Raw genomic sequence first — 25,738 nt, forward strand, 5'->3', positions numbered from 1 at the left:
GCTCTGCCCCGCCCGGCTGGTGAAACTTTTCACCCCCATTTGAGCATAATAAAAGCTCGGCAACACTTAGTTGACGTTCTTACCTGCATAACCATCGTACAGCCATGAGAAGTGCGAGAGAGAACTCAAAGGAAGCTCGCGTCTCTTTCTCTCTGCTTCCTTTTTTTCAGCGCAGCTAGCAAACATTAGATTCCAGAGGCTACCTCACGTCACTTCGCTTTTGCATTGCATAAAACTAACACGGAGTTAAAACTCGCAACTGAAACGTTCGAATCAGGCAACCTGACGTCAATTTCACTAACCAAACAACTAAATTCACTCTTAATGTATTCTTAACTAAGTTATTTAATCGTTTTGTAGCAAGTTAACGCCTGTAAGGCGGCTTTTTAATGTTGTAGTGCGAGGTTTTGTTTGGTCATTTTAAGGAGTTGCTTGATTTAGGAACCGCGACGCACCGTGGCAAAATGAGGCGTTTCAAATGCTGGGAAATGAAAGAGTCAGGTTGTTGGGTGTGTCCTGAGATCCTTTTGGGAATAGAAGCACAGTAAAGCGCATTTGTATTTAAGTAAAAAAATCATTGTCACGAAAACATCGATACGTGGACTATATAAAAAGAAAGTGACGAAACGCTGAAATACCAGGACGAGAATGGTGGTGGAATACGCCCGGTTTTACCAGACGACGTGAACGTGGACTTCAAACGCACCTTTTCTGTTGTCACACGTGACCAGAAGTTCACTAGAAGGACGCAAGCAGTAGAACGAGAATGTATGCTTTAAATGTAATTAAAACTACTCACTGTCAGCAGAAATGTTGAGGTTTTTGCTTATTTTATGAGGGTGTAACCATGTCGGTTGGTGCCGCCGTGGGACGTTTGACGTTGAGCCGCTGGAGGTGTTTGGGATCACCAAAAAGTGTCATGGCGGCAGCCGTCGGTCAGAGAGAATGTTACACTTCAGCGACAAAGAAGCAAAATGAGTCCCCAAGGGTTCGTATTTTGCAAAGCTTTACATTTAAGAAAGATGCCGTGATATAAGTTGGTCCAAATGTTTCGTAGATGAGATGTAATGTTATTTCTTCATTAGCTCGTCTACAACCAGAATGTACCCTCAACCGACAGTAGTTTTGTCTTTCTCGTTTTTTTGTTTTTGTTTTTTTTTACCTCCTCCAAAGACGTTTTTGCAGCGTAGGCTTGTGTTGAGTCTGGTGTATTGTTGTGAGATTGCGTGTGTTGTGTAACCTCGCTGTACTTTTACGTCACACAGTGAATGACGTCATATAAAGTAGCAAAATGTCACGGAGTTCGAAAGTCAAGACCACACATCTTGAAATGTTTTTCAAAAAATCTATTTTGGGTTTGTTATTGTTTTGTGTGTTATTATTTGTTCGAAGTTCATTCTTAAAACTATTACATTAATATTAAGAGAAATACACAAATGATTATGATTATACTTGAGCAGGGGTCCCCAAATCCATCCTCAAGGTCTTCTGTGGGTCCTGGTTTTTGTTCCAACTGATCCAGCGTAAATAGATTTAACCAATGAGGCGTCTGCTAAAACAAGCAGAACCTGGCTGCAATCAACCGATTGAAGTTTTACGACTCTAAATTAGCGAAAAGATGCTGCCCTGTTTAGTTGGAATGAAATCCTGCACCCTTTGTGGAATAGATTGAAGACCACTGTACTTGAGACTTGTCCACATGTGGACTCCAGGTGTTTATGGAGTTTTTTTTAATGAGCAAATTTAGTCACCTGCCTTTTAAAAGGTTAAAACATAGGTGTCCAACTCATTCCACAGAGGGCCAAGTGGGTGCAGGTTTTCATTCCAACGCACCAAGACGACACCTTTTCACCAATCTGTTCTCTTACAACTGTAATCAATTGATTGTAGTCAGGTGCTGCTTCTTCCAGCAGACCTCCTCATTGGCCTAACTGTCTGCACTGTTTAGGGAGGAAAACCTGCACCCATTGGCCATTTCTGGAATCAGCTTGACATCTGTGGGTTAAATGGATTCATTTTAAATATTTATATTCATTCATTATCCGTACCGCTGATTCTCAAAAGGGTCGTGGGGTGTGCTGGAGGCTATCTCAGCTGACTACAGGCACAGGGAGGAGGACACCCTAAATTCGTGGCCAGCCAATTGCGGGGTACAAGGAGACAAAAAAACATTCTTTTTTTTTTTTTTTTTTCAATTTTTAAAATTAATGGATCTGGCAATTATTTGGGGGAATAAATTGATAACTCAGATTTTTCAAATGTAATAACAATTGTTTTCATTTTTTTTCCTTGTAAATCAAACAACTTGTAATCTAGTACTTGGTTTGTTGTCAGTTATTTAACAAAAAGTTCAATGTTGATTCGTGTTTTGAGTTGCGACATGTCTTGTTGGCATTCAGAGGTCCAAGTTCCTCCCAGCACCGAGTGCCACGCACGATTGGATCGGCCCACCTAACCCACTTTCCAACCTGCGACCGATCATCTATCGTAAAGGTAAGAATGAGTCGGAGGTAGAGAGACGCCTGAGGAATATGCGGCAGGACACCGAAGACTGGAACCACATATTTTGGGCCGAGCAGAACCTCATGTTCGCCAAGGTGCTTCAACTTATTCATTCGCGTTCATTTGATTAAACCCATTAATAATTAATTTGTGTTTGTTACAGGAAAAAGATGCCTTCATTGTCTCCCATCTTAAGACTAAAGGCTTAACTGAGTGCGATCAAAAAGGTTTTCCAAATCTCCACTTCCGGTAGTGCGCCAATATGGTTTGAAATGACTCCTGGCGTGTGCCTTACAGGTCGCCGCCGCACACTGAGCAGTGAGGAGATGTCCATCTTCTACAAGAATTTCTTGGACAAAAACCGAGTGCGACATGCTTGCTACAATAGGTGGGTGGTCTGCACACATGCACACAAGTGTTGTTTGGGAAGCACTGATTTTCTGACTTTTGTTTGCAGGGAGTGGTACCGACGCAATTTGTCAATCACCTTCCTCATGGCTCGTGTTGCACTGCACAACTTGTGGAAAAAGGTCAAGGATAAACACCATGGCAAACCTAAGTCATGATCATGAACAGATTTTGTTAACACATTTGCTTAAATGAATATTGTTGCCAAAGTATCAGACCTCAGCTAAATTGGTCAATTACAGGGCTGCCGTGATTATCCAAACTAAACGATGATTAAATGTAGCCAACTATGATAGTCAATTAAATCATTTGCTGCCATAGAGAATTATATACATACCAAAGTTGCTCTAAAAATTAAGTTTTTACATTTGGCCTAGAGCTGAGCGATAAAAAAATCGCTACAAATTCTGGATGATAAAAATTCGATAATTTTAAACTGTAATTACACCACCCGGAGCGCTGTTGCGAGATGAACGCTAATTCCAGAACAACACTCAGAAGAAGAGGATGACGAGGAAACATATTTGTAAGATAAGATTGTAAGATAAGATGACGAAGTCGCTTGGCAATTGCTTGTTCATATTGTATCAGTTTTTGTAAGTATAGAAACATCGTTGTCATAAGAAACTTGCCCAGAGTTTGGTCGTTGTCACGGAGACTTGACACTGATTAATAGGACTTTGCCCAAAGTTTGGTCGTTTTCATGGAGACTTGACACTGATTAATCAGACTTTGCCCAAAGTTTGGTCGTTGTTTTAGAAACTATACTATACCCTGTTTTCCTATATAAAGACTGACCCACTGTTCATTCGGAGAGAGTTGCAAGGACAACAGACTGTGAGCGGTTCACAACTGTTAGAGCTCTCTCCCCATCCTGCAGTCTGGTAATAAACTGAATCTCCTTTAAATTGGTCTCACTCTTTCTTAACCTGCCTCCTGAAGTTGTTTTTCAGACCTATCAATATTTTTAGCATGTTAGCAATAGAGGCTAGCATGGAATATGAACGCAAAAGGACAGCTAAAATAACCGATTAAAAGATCCAAGTGAATTCTCCCTGGCGTTTTCTTTCTTTTTTTTAATGCCTTGTAAATACCTGAGCACACAGAGCAGCCTTATTTAAAATGTCCTTAACCCACTCATTAGAGGACAGCCTGTAATATTTTCTTTAATTTGATATCAAGATGTTTTCCCACTTTATGTAACTGTTCTAAAAACGGTACAAAAATCTAAAACTTGTTATCTTGGGTTAGAATGAGTTAAGTTCATCCAACTTTTTTATTTCATTTTTTTGTAAATAGCCATATGTGAAGTAAATTTACTCTGTTTCTTTTTGTGAGGATGAAAATAGTCTGCTTACCAATGGTGATGATGTCTTCAGTTGATTATTTTACTTATTTCATATTGCACAGCAACTTTTGATTTGAAGGCAAATTTATAAAAATAAAGATGCCTGTCAAAATTTCCGCAGGTTTTATTCTTTCCTTTTCATAATGTACGGAGGGAGTTGTCTTATTTACTTTTTAAAATTATCATATTTCATATTCTCTTTTCTCATAAAGTAAGGTAAGTTATTTTCATATTTAAATAAGGAGGAAAGTAATTTATTTACTTATTCACAGAAGATTGAAGTTTCAAATTTGAAACAAAAAATATGTGATAGTTATTGTGTTAATTATCAATATCAACTGATAATTTTTTATCATGATAACAATTTTCATCATATTGCTCGGCTCTAATCTGACCACATAAATATTGAAACACTCAACTCTTTCTTCAACAACCTTCCAACTGTAAGACCTCATTTCATAAATTAACTAATTGGCTGCAATTGACAGCAATCGACATTCAGTACATTTGAATGGGGAGGATTGTTTAGAGATGTTTTTGACCCAGAAATTGTCTGAATATGCTTGTTTTTTTAATGAAAAAGAGAAAATATCCTTTTTACTATATTTTTTTATTTATTAAAAAGTCTTTTGGAAACATTTTAAAAGACAAAAGACCTTAAATTATCAATTTCAGTTTTTTTGTTTTAAATTTGTGATTGATTGCTAGATGTAAATGGTTGTGAATAATTACCGTATTTTGGGGATTATAAATTACACCTGAGTGAAAGTCGCACTAGCCAACGAATGCACAACAAAGTAAAATGTATAAATCGTACTATAGTATTAATTGGAAGGTTTTAAGGGGAAACTTTTTAATTTATCAGCAAGACAAACAATACTTAAAGCAATAGTAAAATAGGGAACTTCAGACAAAATAGGGATTTGTTAGTGTAACATATTCCCAGTTCTTTTATAACCTAAAAACACAACATATGTCGTTGGTGGTCAGAGTGAAAAAAGGGATATACATGGGTCCCTCTACTTATGAAATTAATTGGTTCCATAACTTGTCTCGTAACATTGATTTTTCTTAAGTCGAGCAGCATTTTGGCGTTGAATTAGCCTAAATCTTTCCACAATCTTTAATACTCGCCACTATAATCTCTTTAAAAATTGTAAAGATATATAAAGTATATTTTTTAATAAAATATATATGCCAATGTATGTATATATGGAAAACAACAAAAATACAGTGGTACCTTGAGATACGAGCTTAATGCGTTCCGGGACTCAGCTCGTATGTCGATTTTCTCGTAACTCAAACGAACGTTTCCCATAGAAATGAACTAAAAACAAATTAATTTGTTCCAACCCTCTGAAAAAACACCAAAAACAGTATATTAGAAAAACATTTTTATTTGTTTTAACTCGCCACCAAAGCATGAGGACGGTCGAACTTGTAGATTTACCATGAAGCAGCATCCCCACACATGATAACGTTCTGCACTTTCAGTTCATCTTTGAATACTAAGAATGTCCGGGAAGGCGCCGTCATGCGGCAGCCAGTGGCAGTAGCTCTGTCCACTCTTATTTGTTTTTCATGTTTTACAGCCTTTCTATCTTTTTTTAATTACATTTTAATATTTCTTAATATATTCCTTTTTACATTACTTTGTACTTTATACTTTTTACTTTAATGTTTTTACAACTTTCTTGGTTCTGTTAGCCTGGCTTCTTTCTGCTACTACTTTTTTGGAACCATTCAGCCATGCCTATGCTGTCATACACATGGAACTAGCTGTTACAATACGCAGCAGAAGGAGCAACACCTCCATACCGCAGGAAATTCAGAGCTGGACAAAAGAGACGCTTCAGACCAACCATTCCATCATGGGATAAGATGGAAGAGCTGTCGGCGCTTACCAGGCCGGAAACGGAGTCGAGGGGTTCTACTCTGCTACTGTTGATTCTTCAGCTTCAGACTACTGAGGAACTGTGCATATAAGCTTGGAAGAGTGACTCTGCATATTCTCTACCTCGGTCAAAGTCTGCAGAAGTTCCCCATCTTGTGGAAGACTTCCTGTGTGTGGTTCCAGCTTTATCCAACTCTACGTCTTTTTCTTGAGTCTGTATCCGTTTTTGCTACCGCACCAAGATGGCGCCACTCAATTGGCAGCCGGTGGCGGTAGCTCCGTCCGCTCTTGCTCGTTTTGTGTTTTTGCTGCTTTTCTGTCATAATGATTTGATTTGGTGATTCTTAATGATCCCATATATATTGTTGTTCTGCGGCCTTTGCGATTGAATTGGATTGGATAACTTTATTCATCCCGTATTCGGGAAATTTTGTTGTCACAGTAAGAGAGGGACATTCAAAAAGTTTGGCCACCCCTGGTATAGACAAACTTGCCTCTTTTATATTATTATTGTCCCAAATTAAACACATTATCAATAAGATGCTATTGACTGCGGTAGACGTCCGATTCATGTTGACTGCTGCGTTATATATCCACTTGATGGAGCTCTAATAACAGAAATAGCATCTGCACCCAATGTTCCCTCTAAGCTGCACGCGTGCGCAATTGCGCACCACTCTCGTCTTCTCTGCGCAGCAGCAATCATATGGCGCGCAGTAAAAAAAAAATCGGATTTTTTTTTTTTTTTGGTTAATTTTTTTTATTTATTTTATTTTTATTTTTTTTACCCTTTCACCCCTTTCCCCATGATGGCGCCATTTAAGCGGCAGCCAGTGGCAGTAGCTCTGTCCACTCATGTTTTTCGTGTTTTACAGCATGTTTTACATGAAAAATTAGAGGGAACATTGACATGCACCTGCTTGTGGCAGGTGTGATACTGGTGTGCCCATAGCGAGCAATGATGATGTCGTGACCGGATGATTCGCCGACGGACGTTTGACAGACGGACAGGTCGCCGAATGAACGTTCGTTCAAACAGCGTTTAATGATTAAATACAAATACTAGTATTTGTTAGTTTAATGATTAAATACAAATACTAGTATTTGTATTTAATCATTAAACGCTGTTTTCAGCTGGATTTGACCGAATTTGAGAGCATTTTGAGCCGTTTGGCGAATGGACGTATATGGACGTTTTTTTGCCTCCATTGCGACATTTTACCGAGGAATTCACTTCCCTGGGCTCGGTTCTAATGTCCAAAGAGCTCCAGTATTTGTATTTAATCATTAAATGCTGTTTTAGGATGGATTTGACCCGATTGCTGTCATTTTACGGCTCGGTTCTGCTACATCTGCCCGCCCAAGAGTGCTTATTCCCAGACTGCCATGCCCGCCCAAGTGTGCTTATTCCCGGGCTGCCATTGATGGTAGACTAACATTGATTTTTACTATAATTTGGACAACACCGGCGGCGGGCCGGATTAAAAATCCTAACGGGCCGTATATGGCCCTCGGGCCGAGGATGAAAAACTTGTACACACACGATCCGGGGGCGGGGCGAGCGCGCGAATCCCGTTTCGGCGAAACCTCCGTTCGGCCGAATGAACATTCGGCGGAACGTCCATTCGGCGACCTGCCCGTCTGTCAAACGTCCGTCGGCGAAACGTCTTTAGGTGAATCATCCGAGTACCGATGATGTCGCTCACACTGGTACTCAGTGCGCTCAGGGAGGTTGTCTTTCTGCTCAGACCAACAAAAAATTAGAGGGAACATTGTCTGCACCTCAGTCAACATGAATCGGACGTCTACTGCAGTCAATGGCAGCTTATTGATAATGTGTTTAATTTGGGACAATAATAGTATAAAATAGGCAAGTTTGTCTATACCAGGGGTGGGCAAACTTTTTGACTTGCGGGCCAGAATGGATACTAAAAATTGACAGCATTTGTACACACAATGTAATTTATCAAATCTGGGGATTGAAATGTATGAAAAAAGACACAATTAAAGGTGAAAATTTACTTTCAAATTTACTTTCAACATTAAGAATATATTACTATTCAACGAAAGAAAGCAGTCTTTAAATTGAGAGTGATGAGCGGAATTGCAGGACAAAGGGAAACGAATGAGGTAATTGATTTTTACTATAATTTGGACAACATCGGCGGGCCGGATTAAAAAGCCTAATGGGCCTAATATGGCCCGCGGGCCGTAGTTTGAAAAACATGTACACACACGCCAATACGAGCAAATCCGGGGGCGGGGCGAGCGAATCCGGCGACGAGAAACATGTACACACAAAAATAATCTGTGATTGACGGAATAACATTAAAATAATAGGTCCTGGGTTCAAATCAAGGTCACGTCCACCTGTGTGGAGATTGTTCTCCCTGGGCCTGTGACGAGTGATTGAATTTCTTCACCTTCTCTGTGTAAACTCAATCTTTTATTTGTTATACAACCATTTTAGCTTTTTAGTGTGTACTTCCAGCTCTGGGGTCCTGGGTTCAAATCCAGTTCCATCTGTGTGGAGTTTGCATGTTCTCCCTGGGGCTGCATGGGTTCCCTCTGGGTAGTCCAGTTTCCTCCCACATTCCAAAAGCATGCATGGTAGGCTGATGGGACACTCTAAATTGCCCCTAGGTATGGGTGTGAGTGTGCATGGTTGTCCTTCTCCTTGTGCCCTGCGATCGGCTGGCCATCAATTCAGGGCATCCCCCGCCTCTGGCCCGGAGTCAGCTGGGATAGGCTCCAGCACCCCCCGTGACCCTAATGAGGATGAAGCGGTTCAGAAAATTAGATGAGATGAGAGAATGTATCAATGGATTTTAAAAATCTTTCCTGTCGTGTACTACAATAGTAGTACACGACAGGAAAGATTTTGATGCGTTTTTGGCTGGCCGCACCTTTCAAGTTCAAGTCAACGGCATACTCTCAGAGACTCACAACGCCCCCAGCGGTGTCCCCCAAGGCTCCGTTCTTGGACCACTGTTGTTTGTGGTGTTTGTCAATAACCTGCCAGAGCACATCTCCCAGCGGGTTCTCCTCTTTGCTGATGATGTGAAGCTCGTTGCTCCCCGGAGTGACTACGAGGACCTGCGTAGGTGCTTTCATCACGTGTGGAGATGGTCGAACCTGTGGGACTTGGAGCTCAACATCACTAAATGCAGTCATTTGGCTATTGGGGCTCCTCCTGATGCACCTCTCGATTTTGAATCGGGATGCCTGGAACTGGAACGATCTCAACGGTGCAAAGATCTGGGCATCATTGTCGATGCCATGTTCAAACCAACGGCCCAATGCATTCAATCAGCCAACAAAGCTCGCGGAGTGCTGTTCCTGATGTTCCGGTCCTTTGCCATCATCACCGCAGACATCTTCCTTCCGCTGTATGTTTCCCTGGTGAGGCCCATTCTCGAGTATGGGGTCCAAGCCGCATCACCGTACCTCGCCAGGGACATCCAGCATCTGGAGCGGGTCCAGAGGCTTGCAACGAGGATGGTCCGCGGCCTCAGCTTAATGTCCTACGAGGAAAGATGCCAGCGACTCAATCTTCCGACCCTTGAGGCTAGGCGTCTGCGAGGGGACCTGATACTGGCCTACAACATCCTCCAGGGTATCTACAACATGCCCCGCAATCTCTTCTTCACGCCCGCACCTGATCGTGGTCTGAGGGGTCATCCATGGAAGCTGTATCCTCGCAGGTTCCGGTTAAATCGGCGGAAGGCTGCTTTTTCGGTGCGCATCGCCGGTCCTTGGAACCGGCTTCCGCAGAGTGTGATCGAGAAGCCGACGGTCGCTCAGTTCAAGAGGGCTCTCGATGACGTGTTGGCCGTGACACAGTGACAACACCGCGTTTTTGTTTACACACTTCTTGTATCTTCGTTACATGGCCCTTAGCCTTGTGCTTTTCTTTTGCCAATAAATTGAATTGAATTGAAACAATCTTTATTTTATGTATCACGTAAAGGTGACCAGTTTCCTCCTGCAAACATCTGCATCCCATAATGCAGTGATTCTCAAATAGTGGATATGGGCCCCTCTAGGTGGACGCAAAGCAGTGCCTGGAAGCATCTGACTTTTGCAATACTAGAGGTCAGTGACATCGACCGACTGACTGACTTTGGCTTTTGCCCTCATGGGTCGCCACAGAAAAAAGTATTTGACAAGGATGGAACGGCTCAGAGCAACAGAGATACCATATTTACTCACATATAAGCTGCCCCGCGTTTAAGCCGCACCTTTAAAATTGCCTTAAAATTGTTTAATTTTACAATTTCTCGCGTATAAGCCGCCTCCTGATTCACAATTGTCACCTCCATACTCATGGTTTTAATAGGGGGTACAAATGTGGTACCTTGAAGGGAAAATCTTAAGAAAAATAATCACACGTATTTCTGAGGTCTTGTATGAATCAAAAGCACATTTTTAGGGGCAATATCATAAGGAATTAATTCATCCATTAATGTAGACCAGACATGGCCACGATAATCGAAAAATCACAAAGTAGGGTCACCCCTATTATAACTACTTTTTTTTCTTCAGTGCTTCCGCTTACGAGTTTCAGCGTGGATTTTCACATATTTATGAACTTTAAAAATATATATATAGTAATCCCTCAATTATCGCGGTTACTGTAGACCAGACATGGCCGTGATAATCGAAAAAAAGCAAAGTAGGGTCAAACCTATTTAAAAAAAACAACAACATTTTTTTTACTTCCGTGCTGAGTCCTAGTAGCAAGCAGAGGATAGGGGAGTGGCTTCCACTTGCGTGGATTTTCACATTTTTATGAATTTACAAAAAAAAATCCCCCAGGAAAAATCTGCGATGTAGTGAAACCACAAAGGTTGAAGCCGCGATATTCGAAGGATTACTGTATTTTTTTCTTCAATATCGAGTCCTAGTAGCAAGAGTGGCTTCTGTTTACGAGTTTCCCCATGGATTTTCACATTTTTATGAATTTAAAAAAATAAATTTAAATAATTAATAGCAGAAAAAAATCACAAAGAAGTGAATTTGCGATAAGTGAAGTCGTGATACTCGAGGCAAGACTGTAATGGTTGTTTTCTTACTGGAAAACAGAAAATAACCAACAAATAGTACATGTTAATTTGCCAACATCTAGTGGTGAAAAAGAATAAAGCAGGTCTTGTGCGCATGTAAACCGTACCCTTGATTCAGTCATCATTTTTTGAGTTAAAATACGGCTTATATACGAGAAAATACGGTAGTAAATTAACAGAATAATAATTGAGAAGCGCTGCTATAATGAAAATAAAACGTCCTTGGTCTAGGGTAGCGCGTTTTCCCTGGCAATAACGGGGGCGAGCGCGTTTTTCACTCCCCCCATCACCTTCCCTCTTAATCTGGCCGGGGTGACGTCATTGCACGGCAACCGCGGAAGGAGGCGCCATTTCACTCCCCCCAGGCGGCATCGATCCTCTCAGTCGGTGACAGCAACACGGGCGGAGATTCGGCACCGCGGTTCGACCTGTATCACTCAGCCTCTTGACGCATCTCTTACCCGCCTCGGAGTCATGGAAGCCCCGGCACAGCGAGCCTTTCCGCTCGTCGGTCGATCCGTCTAATTCCTGGATTTTTGACAGCTATGGCTTGCTAGCTATGTGAGCTAGCTTCTACGGCGTCTGTCGGCGAAGCGGGTTCAGTCCGAGTCGCGGAGGGTGGGCGACTCTTTCACGAGGCGTAGGGTCGGAATCCTGCTTCCGCCATCATTCGACCTGCCCCCCAACCAACAGTTTTCCATAGAAAACATAATTTTATTGAGCTGCTTTGGCAACGGATATCCTTCAGAACGGTAAGGAGGGTTCTGTCTAATTCCCGAAACCTTTCTGGTAGAAGTAAATAACCATCCATTGTACACAAGCCCCCTCCCTTCCCCAAATGTTCCTATGTTAAATTTAGGTATACTTGTAAAAATTAAAACCATTTGTAAATGTAAGCCCTCTCGTGGTGACGGTATGTTTTCAATAATTCTCATCTCATTTTCTGAACCGCCTTATCCTCACTAGGGGCGCGGGGGGTGCTGGAGCCTATCCCAGCTGACTTTGGGCCAGAGGTGGGGGACACGCTGAATTGGTGGCCAGCCAATCGCAGGGCACCAGATGACAAACAACCATTTATGCTCACACCCATACCTTGGGGAAAATTTAGAGTGTCCAATCAGCCTACCATGCATGTCTTTGGAATGTGGGAGGAATCCAGAGTACCCAGAGAAAACCCACGAGAACATGGAAACTCCACTTAGGTGGACCGATATGGATTTGAACCCAGGTCTCCCGCTGTGAGCCCGACGTGCTAACCACTCAGCCGCCGGGCCGCCCGTTTACAATAATTCCAGGTGTGAAAGTGGAATGCTTGTATTTGTGTTTCCTGTGAGCCAAGACTATTCAGGTGAACTGGTTCTTCAGGTTGAACCATACGTGGGTGAGCGAAAAAGGCGAGATAAGCAGGCTGTCAGGCGGCCGCGCTGCTTTCCCGCTGTGCTGCGGCGTCTAAGCGCCTGACATTGATTAGGATTCAGCGCGGGTGGAACTCCTTGAAAGCTGTTTGTGTTGGGATACACTGAACGCCAGTGTGGGATCCACAGCTGGGATGATGGCGGGGAACCGGGAGGTGTTTGACCCAATTATTGGACGTTTTCCCCCAATAATGGCAAACAAACGTTCAGTTTCAGCTTTCCCAACATCGTTTCCCCACTGACTGTTTTCCTATAAATGTGGAAGTGAAAGTTAAAATGGGATCTTCAATTGCGCAGTGTTCTGAAGAAAATTTTATGCTCCACTGAGATAATTCATTCATTTTCTAAACCGCTTTATCCTGAATAGGTTCGCGGGGGGTGCTGGAGCCCATCCCAGCTGACTCCGGGCCAATGGCGGGGGACAACCTGAATCGGTGGCCTGAATTGGGAGGAAACCGGAGTACCCGGATGACACCCACGCAGGCCTGGGGAGAACATACAAACTCTACACAGGTGGACCGACCTGGATTTGAACCCAGGACCCCAGACGAGCTAACAACTCATCCGCCGGGCCATCTCTTGAGATAAACAGGATATTATTTGAGTCCGGGGGCTTGTTTTTTTTGTACAAAGCGTCTTTTTATAATAACACATTCCAAATGTTACAAGACACCTTGTGATAATGAAGGTATAATTGTGTGTACAATAAGGTTAGTGAACTAAATAGGCCTGCAAAGTAATGATTATCTAATCGAAGAAAAGGATGAAAAACAAATCTGGTGCAACATGTCTTTATATAGTTCATGTTTTAAAAATTAAACCGCTCCCAATATTAATTTAATTAATTTCTAAGCTTATTAGAACAGTAATTTGGACTGCAAGTAATGATTAACCCTTAACAGGGCACTAATCAAATTCATTATCTGTCATTGAGAGGGCTTAACATCTGATCCATTTTGATTGGGAGGTGCTTGCAGCAATCGAAAGATCATTAGATCAATCAATGTAAATCTAATCTTTTTTTCTCTAAATCAATTGTTTTAAGATCACTCAGCTGGTAAGCTCCCTCGTGGTGTAGAGGTTCACTCGCCTGACTTTGTTGCGGGCAGGGACAGGGTTGATTCCTGCTGGTGGAGGTAAGATTGTGAGTGCAGATGGTTGTTTGTCTCTCTGTGTGCCCTATGGCTGACTGGCGACCAGTCTAGGCTATAGTCTGCCTTTCGCCCAAGGATGTGCGGTATGGAAGATGAATAAATGAATGTGTCAGCTGGGATGTATCAAGAATAACGAAAACAAAAGTGTTGCGCTGAACCAGGGTGTGACTTTTTTTGCATTTTGAATGAATCACAGCTAAATACTGATAAGGCGCAAGCTGACTTCCTCCTCACGCTCACACTTCCTCATCTCAATTGGAAATTCATTCATCTTCCATACCGCCCATCCTCGAAAGGGTTGCGGGGGTTGCTGCAGCCTAACGCAGCTGTCTTCGGGCGAAAGGCAGACTACAACTTAGACTGGTCGCCAGTCAGTCGTAGGGCACACAGAGTGACAAATGACCATCCGCACTCCCAATCATACCGCCGCCTGCGGGAATCGAGCCCATGTCTGCCCGCAACGAGGTCAGGCGAGTGAACATCGACACCACGAGGCGGCCAATTTGAAATTACAGCGTAAAATTACAATCTCAGAATTTTTTTCACCAATTGTTTATTTACATTCCTCCTATTTTTTAAAGTAGATAATTCGAGCAGAGGGGCCCGACTTCGCCTCTCCTCGTGGAATTTTCATGGTCCATTAAATAAACTAAGTTATTTTTGTCTAAAAGTATCGCATGTACCAAAAAAATGAGCCCAAAGTTGCACTTTTTGACCTTAAAATGCGACTCCCAGTTAGAAAAATCACTTTTTTTGAAAAACCAGAGCCCAAATTAAAAAATCGAGCGCGGTAACATTCTAGAACCGTACATTTGCAATTTTTGGTTCAAAACCGCATTCAAATTGGATATACGGTGTTGTCTCCATTTTGTCCGATGTTTACGGACAAACACTATACGCACACGCACACATTCTCAGAAATAGTAATATGTATAGATGAACAATGGATGAGTGGTTAGTGTGTCGGCCTCACAGCTCTGGGGTCCTGGGTTCAAATCCTGGTCTGTCCACCTGTGTGGAGTTTGCTTGTCAGCTGAGACCCTAGTGAGGATAAAGAGGTTCAGAAAATGAGATGAGATGAATGAATGGATATGAACAACAGATACAGACGCTCCCCTACTTACAAACGAGTTAGGTTCCGAGCGATTGTTCATAAGTTGAATTAGTTTGTAAGTTGATTCAGTGCTATATTTTGTATTATAATTTATGTTTAAGGCCTATATAAGTATATTGAAGGTTTATATAAGTGCATTTGTATGTTTAAGGCTTGTATAAGTAACCTGCATTGGTTTGTACTGAAAAAAACATTTAACGAACGATCATCGAACGATTCAAGTTGTATGCCCGTGCAACGCTCACCATTTTCTCACCCGCATCAAGCTTCTTTATTATTGCCACTTTCGTTTCAAATGAAATGGCTTGCCTCCTCCTTGCACTACCACCCTCACTAGAAGCCCTTCGCTTTTCACCAACCATATTGAATAATGGATGCACGAGATATTTAATGATAAAAATGTTCTTTGCGCACTGGAGATACGTTCACGCACTTACGCACTGCAACGAACTGGGCAGAGGAAGGTGGATGCTGGGTGAGCTCTCACAGCGCCAGGCGTCGGTATTAGCGGCAGAAAGAAGCACTACAAGAAGTAGCCGAAAGAAGCCAGGCTCACAGAACAAAGAAAGTTGTAAAAACATTAAAGTAAAAAGTATAAAGTACAAAGTAAAGTAAAGAGGAATGTATTAAGAAATATTAAAATGTAATTTAAAAAAAGATAGAAGGGCTGTAAAACATGAAAAACATAAGAATATACAGACGCTCCCCTACTTACGAACGAGTTGGGTTCCGAGCGATTGTTCATAAGTTGAATTTGTTTGTAAGTTGATTCAGTGCTATATTTTGTATTATAATTTATGTTTAAGGCCTATATAAGTATATTGAAGGTTTATATAAGTGCATTTGTATGTTTAAGGCTTGTATAAGTAACACGCATTGGTTTGTACTAAAAGAAATTTAATAAAATGGAGAGAATATGTACAGTACTGTATAGAGAGAGAGAGAGATTTATGTACAGACGCTCCCCTACTTACGAACATTCAACTTACGAACAACGGTACATACGAACATGTCTGCAAATTGCGTTTAAGTCCAAAAATGTTTGCAAGTCCAATTTTGTATTTCGCGTCTTTTTCGGAGTAGTACTTATTTCCGCCGCTAATACCGACGCCTGGCGCTGTGAGAGCTCAGCTCACCCAGCATCTACCTTCTTCGTTGCAATGCGGAAGTGCGTGAATGTATCTCCAGTGTGCAAAGAACCTTTTTCATTTGTATCATTAAATATCTCATGCATCCAATATTGAATATGGTTGGTAAAAAGCTAAAGGCTTCTATTGAGGGAGTTGCAAGGAAGAGGCAAGCCATTTCATTTGAAACGAGTGGCAATAATAACGAAGCTTGATGCGCGTCAGAAAGTGGTGAGCGTTGCACATTCAGTACCATTTCTAAACAGAAAGATCGAGCAGCAGGACCCAAATATTGAACGTTGCACAAAGTTTGCAAATCAATTGAATGATGCCATACAGTGCTACTGCATCATTTATGATGAAAAAAAGAAGAAAACTGTGCAATCGTCATTAGGTCGCTTCTTTTGGCCAGTTTCTAATACATAAATCTATCTCTCTCTCTACAGTACTGTACATATTCTCTCCATTTTATTAAATTTTTTTTTTCAGTACAAACCAATGCGTGTTACTTATACAAGCCTTAAACATACAAATGCACTTATATAAACCTTCAATATACTTATATAGGCCTTAAACATAAATTATAATACAAAATATAGCACTAAATCAACTTACAAACTAATTCAACTTATGAACAATCGCTCGGAACCAATTGCGTTCGTAAGTTGAGGAGTGTCTGTATTAGAAACTGGCCGAAAGAAGCGATCTAACGACGATTGCACAGTTTTCTTCTTTTTTCATCATAAATAATGCGGTAGCACTGTATGGCATAATTCAATTGATTTGCAAACTTTGTGCAACGTTCAATATTTGGGTCCTGCTGCTCGATCTTTCTGTTTATAAATGTACTGACGGTCGAACGATTCAAGTTGTATGCCCGTGCAACGCTCACCACTCTCACGCGCATCAAGCTTCGTTATTATTGCCACTCGTTTCAAATGAAATGGCTTGCCTCTTCCTTGCACCTCCCTCACTAGAAGCCTTTCGCTTTTCACCAACCATATTGAATAATGGCTGCACGATATATTTCATGATAAAAATGAAAAAGGTTCTTTGCGCACTGGAGATACGTCACGCACTTACGCAACTTACGCAGTGCAACGAACTGGGCAGAGAAAGGTGGATGCTGGGTGAGCTGAGCGCTCACAGCGCCAGGCGTCGGTATTAGCGGCGGAAAGAAGCACTACTCGGAAAAAGGCGCGCAATACAGAATCGAACTTACGAACATTTTTCGACATAAACGCAATTTGCAGACATGTTCGTATGTATCGTTGTTCGTAAGTCGAATGTTCGTAAGTAGGGGAGCGTCTGTACAGAGCTACTGTCACTGGCTTCCGTGTGACGGCACCATCTTGGAAAAAAAAGGAAAAAAAAACTGAGCAGACATGTTCGTATGTACCGTTGTTCGTAACTCGAATGTTCGTAAGTAGGGGAGCGTCTGTAGCTCAAAACAGTTTAACTTTTTACCGTAATTACTCGAATATAACGCGCACTCGAAAATAACACGCAGGTATAACTTTGGGCCAAAAAAATCTGGAAAAACGCAGTACTCGAATATAGTGCGCACCTAAAATTTCCCGCTGACGAAAATCAGAAATCTTACGTTTTTTTCTTCGTTTCACGATTGTTTTGTTCAAACAAATTTATTCATTAGAATCCTTCAAATGAAAAGTTCCTCTCTCTCTTTGTCTGTCCTCTCATACATCTCTTCGTTGAGAATCCTATCAACGTCCACGCTTCCTTCATCCACTTCCTCTTCCTCCCACAACACATCATCCGATTGGCTTTACGAGATGACGTAAAATCCGTGCGTCAAAGTGAGTTTGACAATGCTTTTTTCGATCGAAAATTTGTAATTTATTTTAGTTATTGATTATAACACTGAACTGAGAGAGGGTGAACTGAGACGGGTACGAGGCTAGAGGGGGGCAGTGGTGGTCTCGGCTTCACGAGATGACGTAAAATCCGTGCGTCGGCTCTACGAGATGACGTAAAATCCGTGCGTCAAAGTGAGTTTGACAATGCTTTTTTCGATCGAAAATTTGTAATTTATTTTATTCAATTCAATTTCAATTCAATTTATTTGGCAAGAAAAAGCACCAGGCTAAGGGCCATGTAACAAGACACAAAAAAACAAAACAAAAAAAAAAACAAAAAAAAAAAAAAAAAATTAGTTTTTGATTATAACACGCACCCCCAACTATTGGAATTAATTATTTTGCAAAAACCTGCGTGTTATATTCGAGTAATTACGGTATTAACTAGATGCACGTAAATGGCGACTGCTGACTCGTGTCGGCTCACAGAATTCCGGTCTAACCCAGCTGTTATTTGACTGAGTGAAAATTAAATGGAGGGAAATTTTGATGTCATCTTAAATACAGCCACTAATGTTTCAGTGGTTCTTTTGCTTGACTTCGGTGTGGGCAGCATGGGATCAATTCCCACACATTGGCGAAGTGATTGAGAGTGCGAATGGTTGTCTAGGCCAGTGTTTCCCAACCAGTGTGCCGTGAGCGATGCTCAGGTGTGCCGCGGGAAATTACAAGTCACACATAGTAATCCAAGAGAGAAATCGAAATATATTAAGAGATTAAAATCGAACTATTACGTGGTTAAAATTGAAATATGAAATCATCGATTGTATTATAACAAGATTCAAATCGTAATATGAGATTAAAGTCATTTTGTTGCTTATTTCTTTGTAAAGTAAACCCTAAATAATTTGGTTTTCCGCGCTTCAACTTTTGTCGACGTTAAGTCTGTGTGAGCACAGAATGGCTCTTCTCGTAATGTTAGATGGTTGAAGTAATATTGGGAGGAAAAAAGTCGCAATATTAGGAGATTTAAGTCATTTTCCTGTTTTTAACGGTACGTGAACCGGAAGTTGTTTGGTTTCAGGGTTTTCAACTTTTGGCGACGTATAGTCTCTGTGAGCACATGAGTTTTTGCGTAATATTGGGAGAAAAAGTCATAATTAAAATAAGATTTAAAAAACGTTGCATTAATTATTTTAACATAATTTGAACTGAAAGCTGTTCAGGGTCTGCAGACATCAACTGTAATGACGTTAGATTGGTGTTAAAAAATAGATTTTGGAATCATTTGGGGGGGTTATTTAATTCCTGTTAATAACACTTTGATGAGAACGACTTCATAATGTCAATCTAGGCAACATAGTTTTAAATTAAACGGTTTTGAGCTAGTGGTGTGCCTTGAGATTTTTTCAATGCAAAAAGTGTGCCACAGCTTAGAAAAGGGTGGGAAACACTGGTCTAGGCGAAGTGATTGAGAGTGCGAATGGTTGTCTAGGCCAGTGTTTCCCAACCAGTGTGCCGTGAGCGATGCTCAGGTGTGCTGCGGGAAATTACAAGTCACACATAGTAATCCAAGAGAGAAATCGAAATATATTAAGAGATTAAAATCGAAGTATTACGTGGTTAAAATTGAAATATGAAATCATCGATTGTATTATAACAAGATTCAAATCGTAATATGAGATTAAAGTCATTTTGTTGCTTATTTCTTTGTAAAGTAAACCCTAAATAATTTGGTTTTCCGCGCTTCAACTTTTGTCGACGTTAAGTCTGTGTGAGCACAGAATGGCTCTTCTCGTAATGTTAGATGGTTGAAGTAATATTGGGAGGAAAAAAGTCGCAATATTAGGAGATTTAAGTCATTTTCCTGTTTTTAACGGTACGTGAACCGGAAGTTGTTTGGTTTCAGGGTTTTCAACTTTTGGCGACGTATAGTCTCTGTGAGCACATGAGTTTTTGCGTAATATTGGGAGAAAAAGTCATAATTAAAATAAGATTTAAAAACGTTGCATTAATTATTTTAACATAAGTTGAACTGAAAGCTGTTCAGGGTCTGCAGACATCAACTGTAATGACGTTAGATTGGTGTTAAAAAATAGATTTTGGAATCATTTGGGGGGGTTATTTAATTCCTGTTAATAAAACTTTGATGAGAACGACTTCATAATGTCAATCTAGGCAACATAGTTTTAAATTAAACGGTTTTGAGCTAGTGGTGTGCCTTGAGATTTTTTCAATGCAAAAAGTGTGCCACAGCTTAGAAAAGGGTGGGAAACACTGGTCTAGGCGAAGTGATTGAGAGTGCGAATGGTTGTCTGTCTCTGTGTGCCCTACACCCGGGGGGTGACCAGTTTTGGGTGTAGTCCACCATTCGTCTGAAGCCAAGCGGGCTAGGCTCCGGGTCTTGCTACCCTGACAAGGATAAGCTGTGTTGAAAATGAATGAATATTAAATATATTAAAATGTTGTTTTCCCTACTTTTATGTCATTCATGCTTAATGAAGAGACTACATTTGGGAATATGTATGTATCAGGCGGTACACAAGTATACATATAACATACAAGACTACCACTCCGAGATCCAGTTTTTCCCCCCAAAAAACCAAAGTAGACCCTGTAAAACTGACCGGTCGACATGACCCTTGTGGACTATTTACAGGCATTCAGAAGAAACAAATTTCGGATTCTCCACCAACTACTACAGTAATCCCTCGATTATCGCGGCTAATGTAGACCAGACATGGCCGCGATAAACGAAAAACCACGAAGTAGGGTCACCCCTATTTCAATAAATAAATAAATAAATAATATTTATATATTTTTTAACTTCAGTGCTGAGTCCTAATAGCAAGCGGGGGACAGGGAAGTGGCTTCTGCTTGCGAGTTTCAGCCTGGATTTTAATATTTTTATGAACTTACAAAAAAAAAATTCCCCCAGAAAAAAAATTGCAATGTAGTGAAGCCGCGAAAGTTGAAGCCGCGATATTCGAGGGATTATTCTACTTATTCTCATTGCCTCCAAGGAAGCCACAAATTTGGCTTGGCGCACCAACTAGCAAGAATAAAGCAATGGTGTTGTTTCTGAACCCAATCTCTTTATCAAGCATAACTGACATAAGTGAAACGAAGGATTTTAATTTGACGTCAAAATTGGCCCTTTGTTGTTCTGCGAATGGACAGAACCTCCGTCACTTATTGGTTGTAACATCCCGAAATGACACACAGCAACGAAGAATTATATCATCTCTGCCAGAAAGGACTTTCGTCTCTTTTTAATCCTTAAAAAACTCACTAGCAGCAGTTTTCAGTGGAAGTCTGAGTGGATGCTAGTCTGCGAGCGTCATATTTGTGCAATTGGCAGTGTTATATGTCCAATCAGTTTTGACTGGAAGGGGCGAATGAAATAAGTACATAAGTACCTTGTTTCATGTCTAGCTCCATTTTGTTCAGTCTGATGCAAGAGGTTTCTAACTGTTTGAATCTGGTTATATCTAGTCAAGGTTGAGTTGGGTCTGTACGGTCCATTATCTGAGAGGCCCTTGTTCTATTTGTGGTTCCATTTGTTGTTTCGAGTTGTCTTCGGGCATCTCGTGTTGTCGGCATGACCCTCTTCCTGCTCGGCTGTCAGCTGACAGGCCATAGGCCGCCCATCCCTTCGCCTCCCTCCCATTTGAATCGTTTTCTCTGCTCACTGCGAATTGCATGGTATTTGTAGGCAGGTCGTGGACCAGCATTGTCATGGAGATTAACAAATTGTACTGAAGGGGGCTCTGCACCGCAGTGTCAAATGTGTTTTGGTGTGGAAGCCTGCAGACATTTTGCAAATTGCTCTTAATCTCTTTTAGAAAGTGTGCAATGTGTACAAAGGATAAATGGCGTAAAAAACAGGGCATAGTGAGCTAGTGCGTGTTACGAAAAGACAGTGACAACGCCTTATTTACATAGAGTAGGTTAGGTGGTGTTTTAAGACGTGTTACGAAAAGACAGTGACAACGCCTTATTTACATAGAGTAGGTTAGGTGGTGTTTTAAGACGTGTTACGAAAAGACAGTGACAAAGCCTTATTTACATAGAGTAGTAGGTTAGGTGGTCTTTTAAGACGTGCTACTGTATGGATCAGTGTTTCACTCTTTCAGCTTGCCACATTTGGACTACTGTATTTTCCCGCATATAAACTGCCCACGTATAAGCCGCCCCATTAAAATTGTCTTAAATCGTTGAGTTTTACAATTTCTCGCATATAAGCCGCCCCTGATTCGCAATTTTCACCTCCATATTCATGGTTTTAATAGGGTGAACAAATGTGTCACTTTGAAGGAAAAATCTTAAGAAAAATCATCAGACGTGGTATTTCTGAGAAAGGCACATTATTAGGGTCAACATCATAAGGAATGAATTCATCAAGTGATGGTTCAGTGCCCTTGATTTAGTCATCATTTTTCTTAGTTACAAATACGACTTGTATGCGAGAAATTACCCTAGAAATGTTGGTTAAGGTATTTCCTTCAATGACAGACAGAGTAAGCCGAACAATTGGAAGATAAGGAATTTGAATCCAGCTGGAGATCGATTGTCGATTGTGTCGTTGTATCAACCTCTGATGTCTTTTTACATGTCACGGTGACACGTTAGCTCGAATCACGGCCTCTTCTGTGATTGCATCTTTTAGGATGCGCGAGGACATGACCAGCATGGTGCGTGCCAAGGCAGAGGGGGAGCTCGGCGAGAAGCTGTCCCAGGATGAGATCATCTCGCACACGAAGCAGGTGATCCAGGGCCTGGACGCCCTGAAGCTGGAGCACCAAACCATCCTAGATGGGCTGCTGGGCACGCTGCGCCGCCTGAAACGGGACGAGGAAGGCATGGCGCTCGTGGCCGAGGAAAAGTCTCACATGATCCGCAAGTCGCTGGAAATGTTGGAGCTGGGGCTGAGCGAGGCCCAGGTGATGATGGCCCTGTCGGCCCACCTGAGCTCGGTGGAGTCGGAAAAGCAGAAGCTACGGGCGCAGGTACGGCGCCTGTGTCAGGAGAACCAATGGCTACGGGATGAGCTGGCCGGGACACAGCAGAAGCTCCAGAAGAGCGAGCAGAACGTGGCGCAGCTGGAGGAGGAGAAGAAACACTTGGAGTTCATGAACCAGCTTAAGAAGTATGACCAAGATCTTTCGCCCTCGGTCAGTGCACCGCCGCGGAAACATTTGGCCTTTTTAGTCATTCAAGTTGTTCCAAAACACATCACTTTTGTGAAAAGAAATGAATCTTATTGTGCGTTTTGTTTTCTAGGACGAGAAGGACTCAGACTCCAGCAAAGAGCCTTTGGACGATCTGTTTCCAGATGATCATGACGACCAAGCGCAAGGCAGTAAGTGCGATCGACGTCATTGTACACTTTTGGTGGCTCTATTCCTTATATGGCTAGAGGAGCAGAGACAAACATGAGGTGGCAAAAAAACATTAGAGAGGATTTTAGAGGGGGAAGGTTATTTTGCCTGATAATTATAATTCATCTGTTTTAATTAGTCTATTTTATTTTTGGCGGCCTGGGAGCTTGAGTGGTTAGCGCGTCGGCCTCACAGCTCTGTGGTCCTGGTTTCAAATCCAGGTCCGTCCACCTGTGAAGTTTGCATCTTGTCCCCGGCCCTGCGTGGGTTTTCTCCGGGTACGCCGGTTTCCTCCCACATTCCAAAAATATGCATGGTAGGCTGATTGGACTAAATTGCTCCTAGGTATGGGCGTGAGTGTGCATGGTTGTCCGTCTACTCGTGCCCTGCGATTGGCTGGCCACCGATTCAGGGTGTCCCCTGCCTCTGTGAACAGAGAACAGGTGAACAGAAAAAGGTGATCAAATCTGCTGGGTCAAAAATATACATACAACAGCGCTAATATTTGGTAACATGTCCCTTGGCCATTTTCACTTCAATTAGGCGCTTTTGGTAGCCATCCACAAGCTTCTGGCAAGCTTCTGGTTGAATCTTTGACCACTCCTCTTGACAGAATTGGTGCAGTTCAGTTAAATTTGATGGCTTTCTGACATGGACTTGTTTCTTCAGCATTGCCCACAAGTTCTCAATGGGGTTTAAGTCAGGACTTTGGGAAGGCCATTCGAAAACCTTAATTCTAGTCTGATTTAGCCATTCCATTACCACTTTTGATGTGTGTTTGGGGTTATTGTCCTGTTGGAACACCCAACTGCGCCCAAGACCCAATCTTCGGGCTGATGACTTTAGGTTATCTTGAAGAATTTGAAGGTAATCCTCCTTCTTCATTATCCCATTTACTCTCTGCAAAGCACCAGTTCCATTGAGAGCACAACAGCCCCACAGCATAATACTACCACCACCGTGCTTGACGGTAGGCATGGTGTACTTGGGGTTAAAGGCCTCGCCTTTTCTCCTCCAAACATATTGCTGGGCATTGTGGCCAAACAGCTCGATTTTTGTTTCGTCTGACCACAGAACTTTCCTCGAGAAGGTCTTATCTTTGTCCATGTGATCAGTAGCAAACTTCAGTCGAGCCTTAAGGTGCCGCTTTTGGAGCAAGGGCTTCCTTCTTGCACGGCAGCCTCTCAGTCGATGGAGATGCAAAACACGCTTACCTGTGGACACTGACACCTGTGTTCCAGCAGCTTCTAATTCTTGGCAGATCTGCTTTTTGGTGATTCTTGGTTGAATTTTCACCCTCCTGACCAATTTTCTCTCAGCAGCAGGTGATAGCTTGCGTTTTCTTCCTGATCGTGGCAGTGACGAAACAGTACCATGCACTTTATACTTACAAACGATTGTTTGCACTGTTGCTCTTGGGACCTGCAGCTGCTTTGAAATGGCTCCAAGTGACTTTCCTGACTTGTTCAAATCAAGGATTCGCTTTTTCAGATCCATGCTGAGCTCCTTTGACTTTCCCATTGTAGCATTTGTGGGCGTTTGTATCTAATGAGCCCTATTTAAATGGCCTCAGTAAAGTCACTAGCTGTAGTCACTCATAATCACTCACAAGAAGTTAAGAGGCCATCCTATGAAGCTCATTTCACTGATACAACTTTCTAAGTCACCAAAATTGCTGATTCGTGTTGCTGTATGTATATTTATGACCCAGCCGATTTGATCCCTTTTTCTGTTAACCCATAATAAACTCATAAAAGAACCAAACTTCATGAATGTTTTTTTGTAACAAAGAAGTATCTGTTCCAATCACTCAGAGAAAAATCTGAGTTGTAGAAATAACTGGAAACTCAAGAGAGCCATGACATTATGTTCTTCACAAGTGTATGTAAACTTTTGACCACAACTGTATATTTTGTAACTTGGATTTTTCATGTCTAGTGGAGCCATCGTCCCATGGTAGCGCGGCGGCAGCGGCAGCCCAACAAGGAGGCTACGAGATCCCAGCACGCTTACGCACCCTGCACAACCTGGTGATCCAGTACGCCTCACAGGGCCGCTATGAGGTGGCCGTGCCGCTCTGCAAGCAGGCCCTGGAGGACCTGGAGAAGACGTCGGGTCATGACCACCCGGATGTGGCCACCATGCTCAACATCCTGGCCCTTGTTTACAGGTCAGCAAAATCGTTGCTCCTCACCAAAATCTAATTGTGTAGCATAGTGGTTGAAGAGGATGTATTGTGCTAGTTAGTAAAATAAAAAAACACCTATTTACAGCAAGTGATGTGAAGTCCATACTGACTGGGAGACGCTTTCAGTCAAAATGGATGGGATGTCTATTGCTGGGAGGCCCGGTGGCGCGAGTGGTTGGCGTGTTTTTTTAAAAACTTGATATTTCTCGCATTATTTTCTGAAATGTATTTTTTTATGGCTAAACAACTTCGTTAGAGTATTTTCTTAAAACCTATGTAACCTTCTTTTTTTCATTTTAATATGAAATATTTTCACTAAGCATC

The 25,738-nt window shown here is 41.9% G+C and overlaps 3 protein-coding genes across 10 annotated transcripts in view; 2 read left to right on the forward strand and 1 right to left on the reverse strand.

The window, feature by feature from the left end:
• The window catches only part of bag5 (BCL2 associated athanogene 5), a 32,851-nt gene extending 31,640 nt beyond the window's left edge, over nt 1-1,211 (reverse strand). Inside the window, exon 1 of one of the 3 annotated variants that reach the window (XM_077620676.1) lies at nt 1,163-1,211. Coding sequence is in view for 1 of the 3 variants with exons in the window: in XM_077620674.1 (XP_077476800.1) it covers nt 84-106 (23 nt within the window). In the remaining 2 variants the exon portion in view is untranslated. The other 2 variants (XM_077620675.1, XM_077620674.1) reach the window with 2 other exon arrangements.
• coa8 (cytochrome c oxidase assembly factor 8) lies at nt 262-3,818 on the forward strand. 2 transcript variants are annotated; one of them, XM_077620678.1, is made up of 6 exons: nt 262-768; nt 839-988; nt 2,400-2,597; nt 2,666-2,729; nt 2,800-2,890; nt 2,960-3,818. In XM_077620678.1, exons 2-6 carry the CDS (start codon nt 848-850, stop codon nt 3,066-3,068), a joined length of 603 nt encoding a protein of 200 aa, XP_077476804.1. In that variant the 5' UTR covers nt 262-768; nt 839-847; the 3' UTR covers nt 3,069-3,818. The 2 variants fall into 2 exon arrangements, with proteins under 2 accessions (XP_077476804.1, XP_077476803.1); XM_077620677.1 differs by having other exon boundaries at nt 278-988.
• A 7,712-nt stretch (nt 3,819-11,530) lies between these two features.
• klc1a (kinesin light chain 1a) overlaps nt 11,531-25,738 on the forward strand; it is a 36,217-nt gene continuing 22,009 nt past the window's right edge. For 3 of the 5 annotated variants that reach the window (XM_077621636.1, XM_077621637.1, XM_077621638.1), the window contains exons 1-4: nt 11,533-11,970; nt 22,515-23,019; nt 23,129-23,207; nt 25,165-25,396. In XM_077621636.1, coding sequence (XP_077477762.1) covers nt 22,516-23,019; nt 23,129-23,207; nt 25,165-25,396 — 815 coding nt within the window. In that variant the 5' untranslated portion in view covers nt 11,533-11,970; nt 22,515. Of the gene's footprint in view, nt 11,971-22,514; nt 23,020-23,128; nt 23,208-25,164; nt 25,397-25,738 lie in introns of all 5 variants that reach the window. The other 2 variants (XM_077621634.1, XM_077621635.1) reach the window with 1 other exon arrangement.

Source organism: Stigmatopora argus, chromosome 15 (genome assembly GCF_051989625.1).
Source record: "Stigmatopora argus isolate UIUO_Sarg chromosome 15, RoL_Sarg_1.0, whole genome shotgun sequence".
Lineage (NCBI taxonomy): Eukaryota > Metazoa > Chordata > Actinopteri > Syngnathiformes > Syngnathidae > Stigmatopora > Stigmatopora argus.

Bases quoted from the DNA above. Each gene is read 5' to 3' on its own strand.
- coa8 (XM_077620678.1), top strand. From the start codon at position 848: ATGTCGGTTGGTGCCGCCGTGGGACGTTTGACGTTGAGCCGCTGGAGG. The intron at 2,598-2,665 runs GTGCTTCAACTT...TGTTTGTTACAG, and splicing joins AGAACCTCATGTTCGCCAAG to GAAAAAGATGCCTTCATTGT. The intron at 2,891-2,959 runs GTGGGTGGTCTG...TTTTGTTTGCAG, and splicing joins CGACATGCTTGCTACAATAG to GGAGTGGTACCGACGCAATT.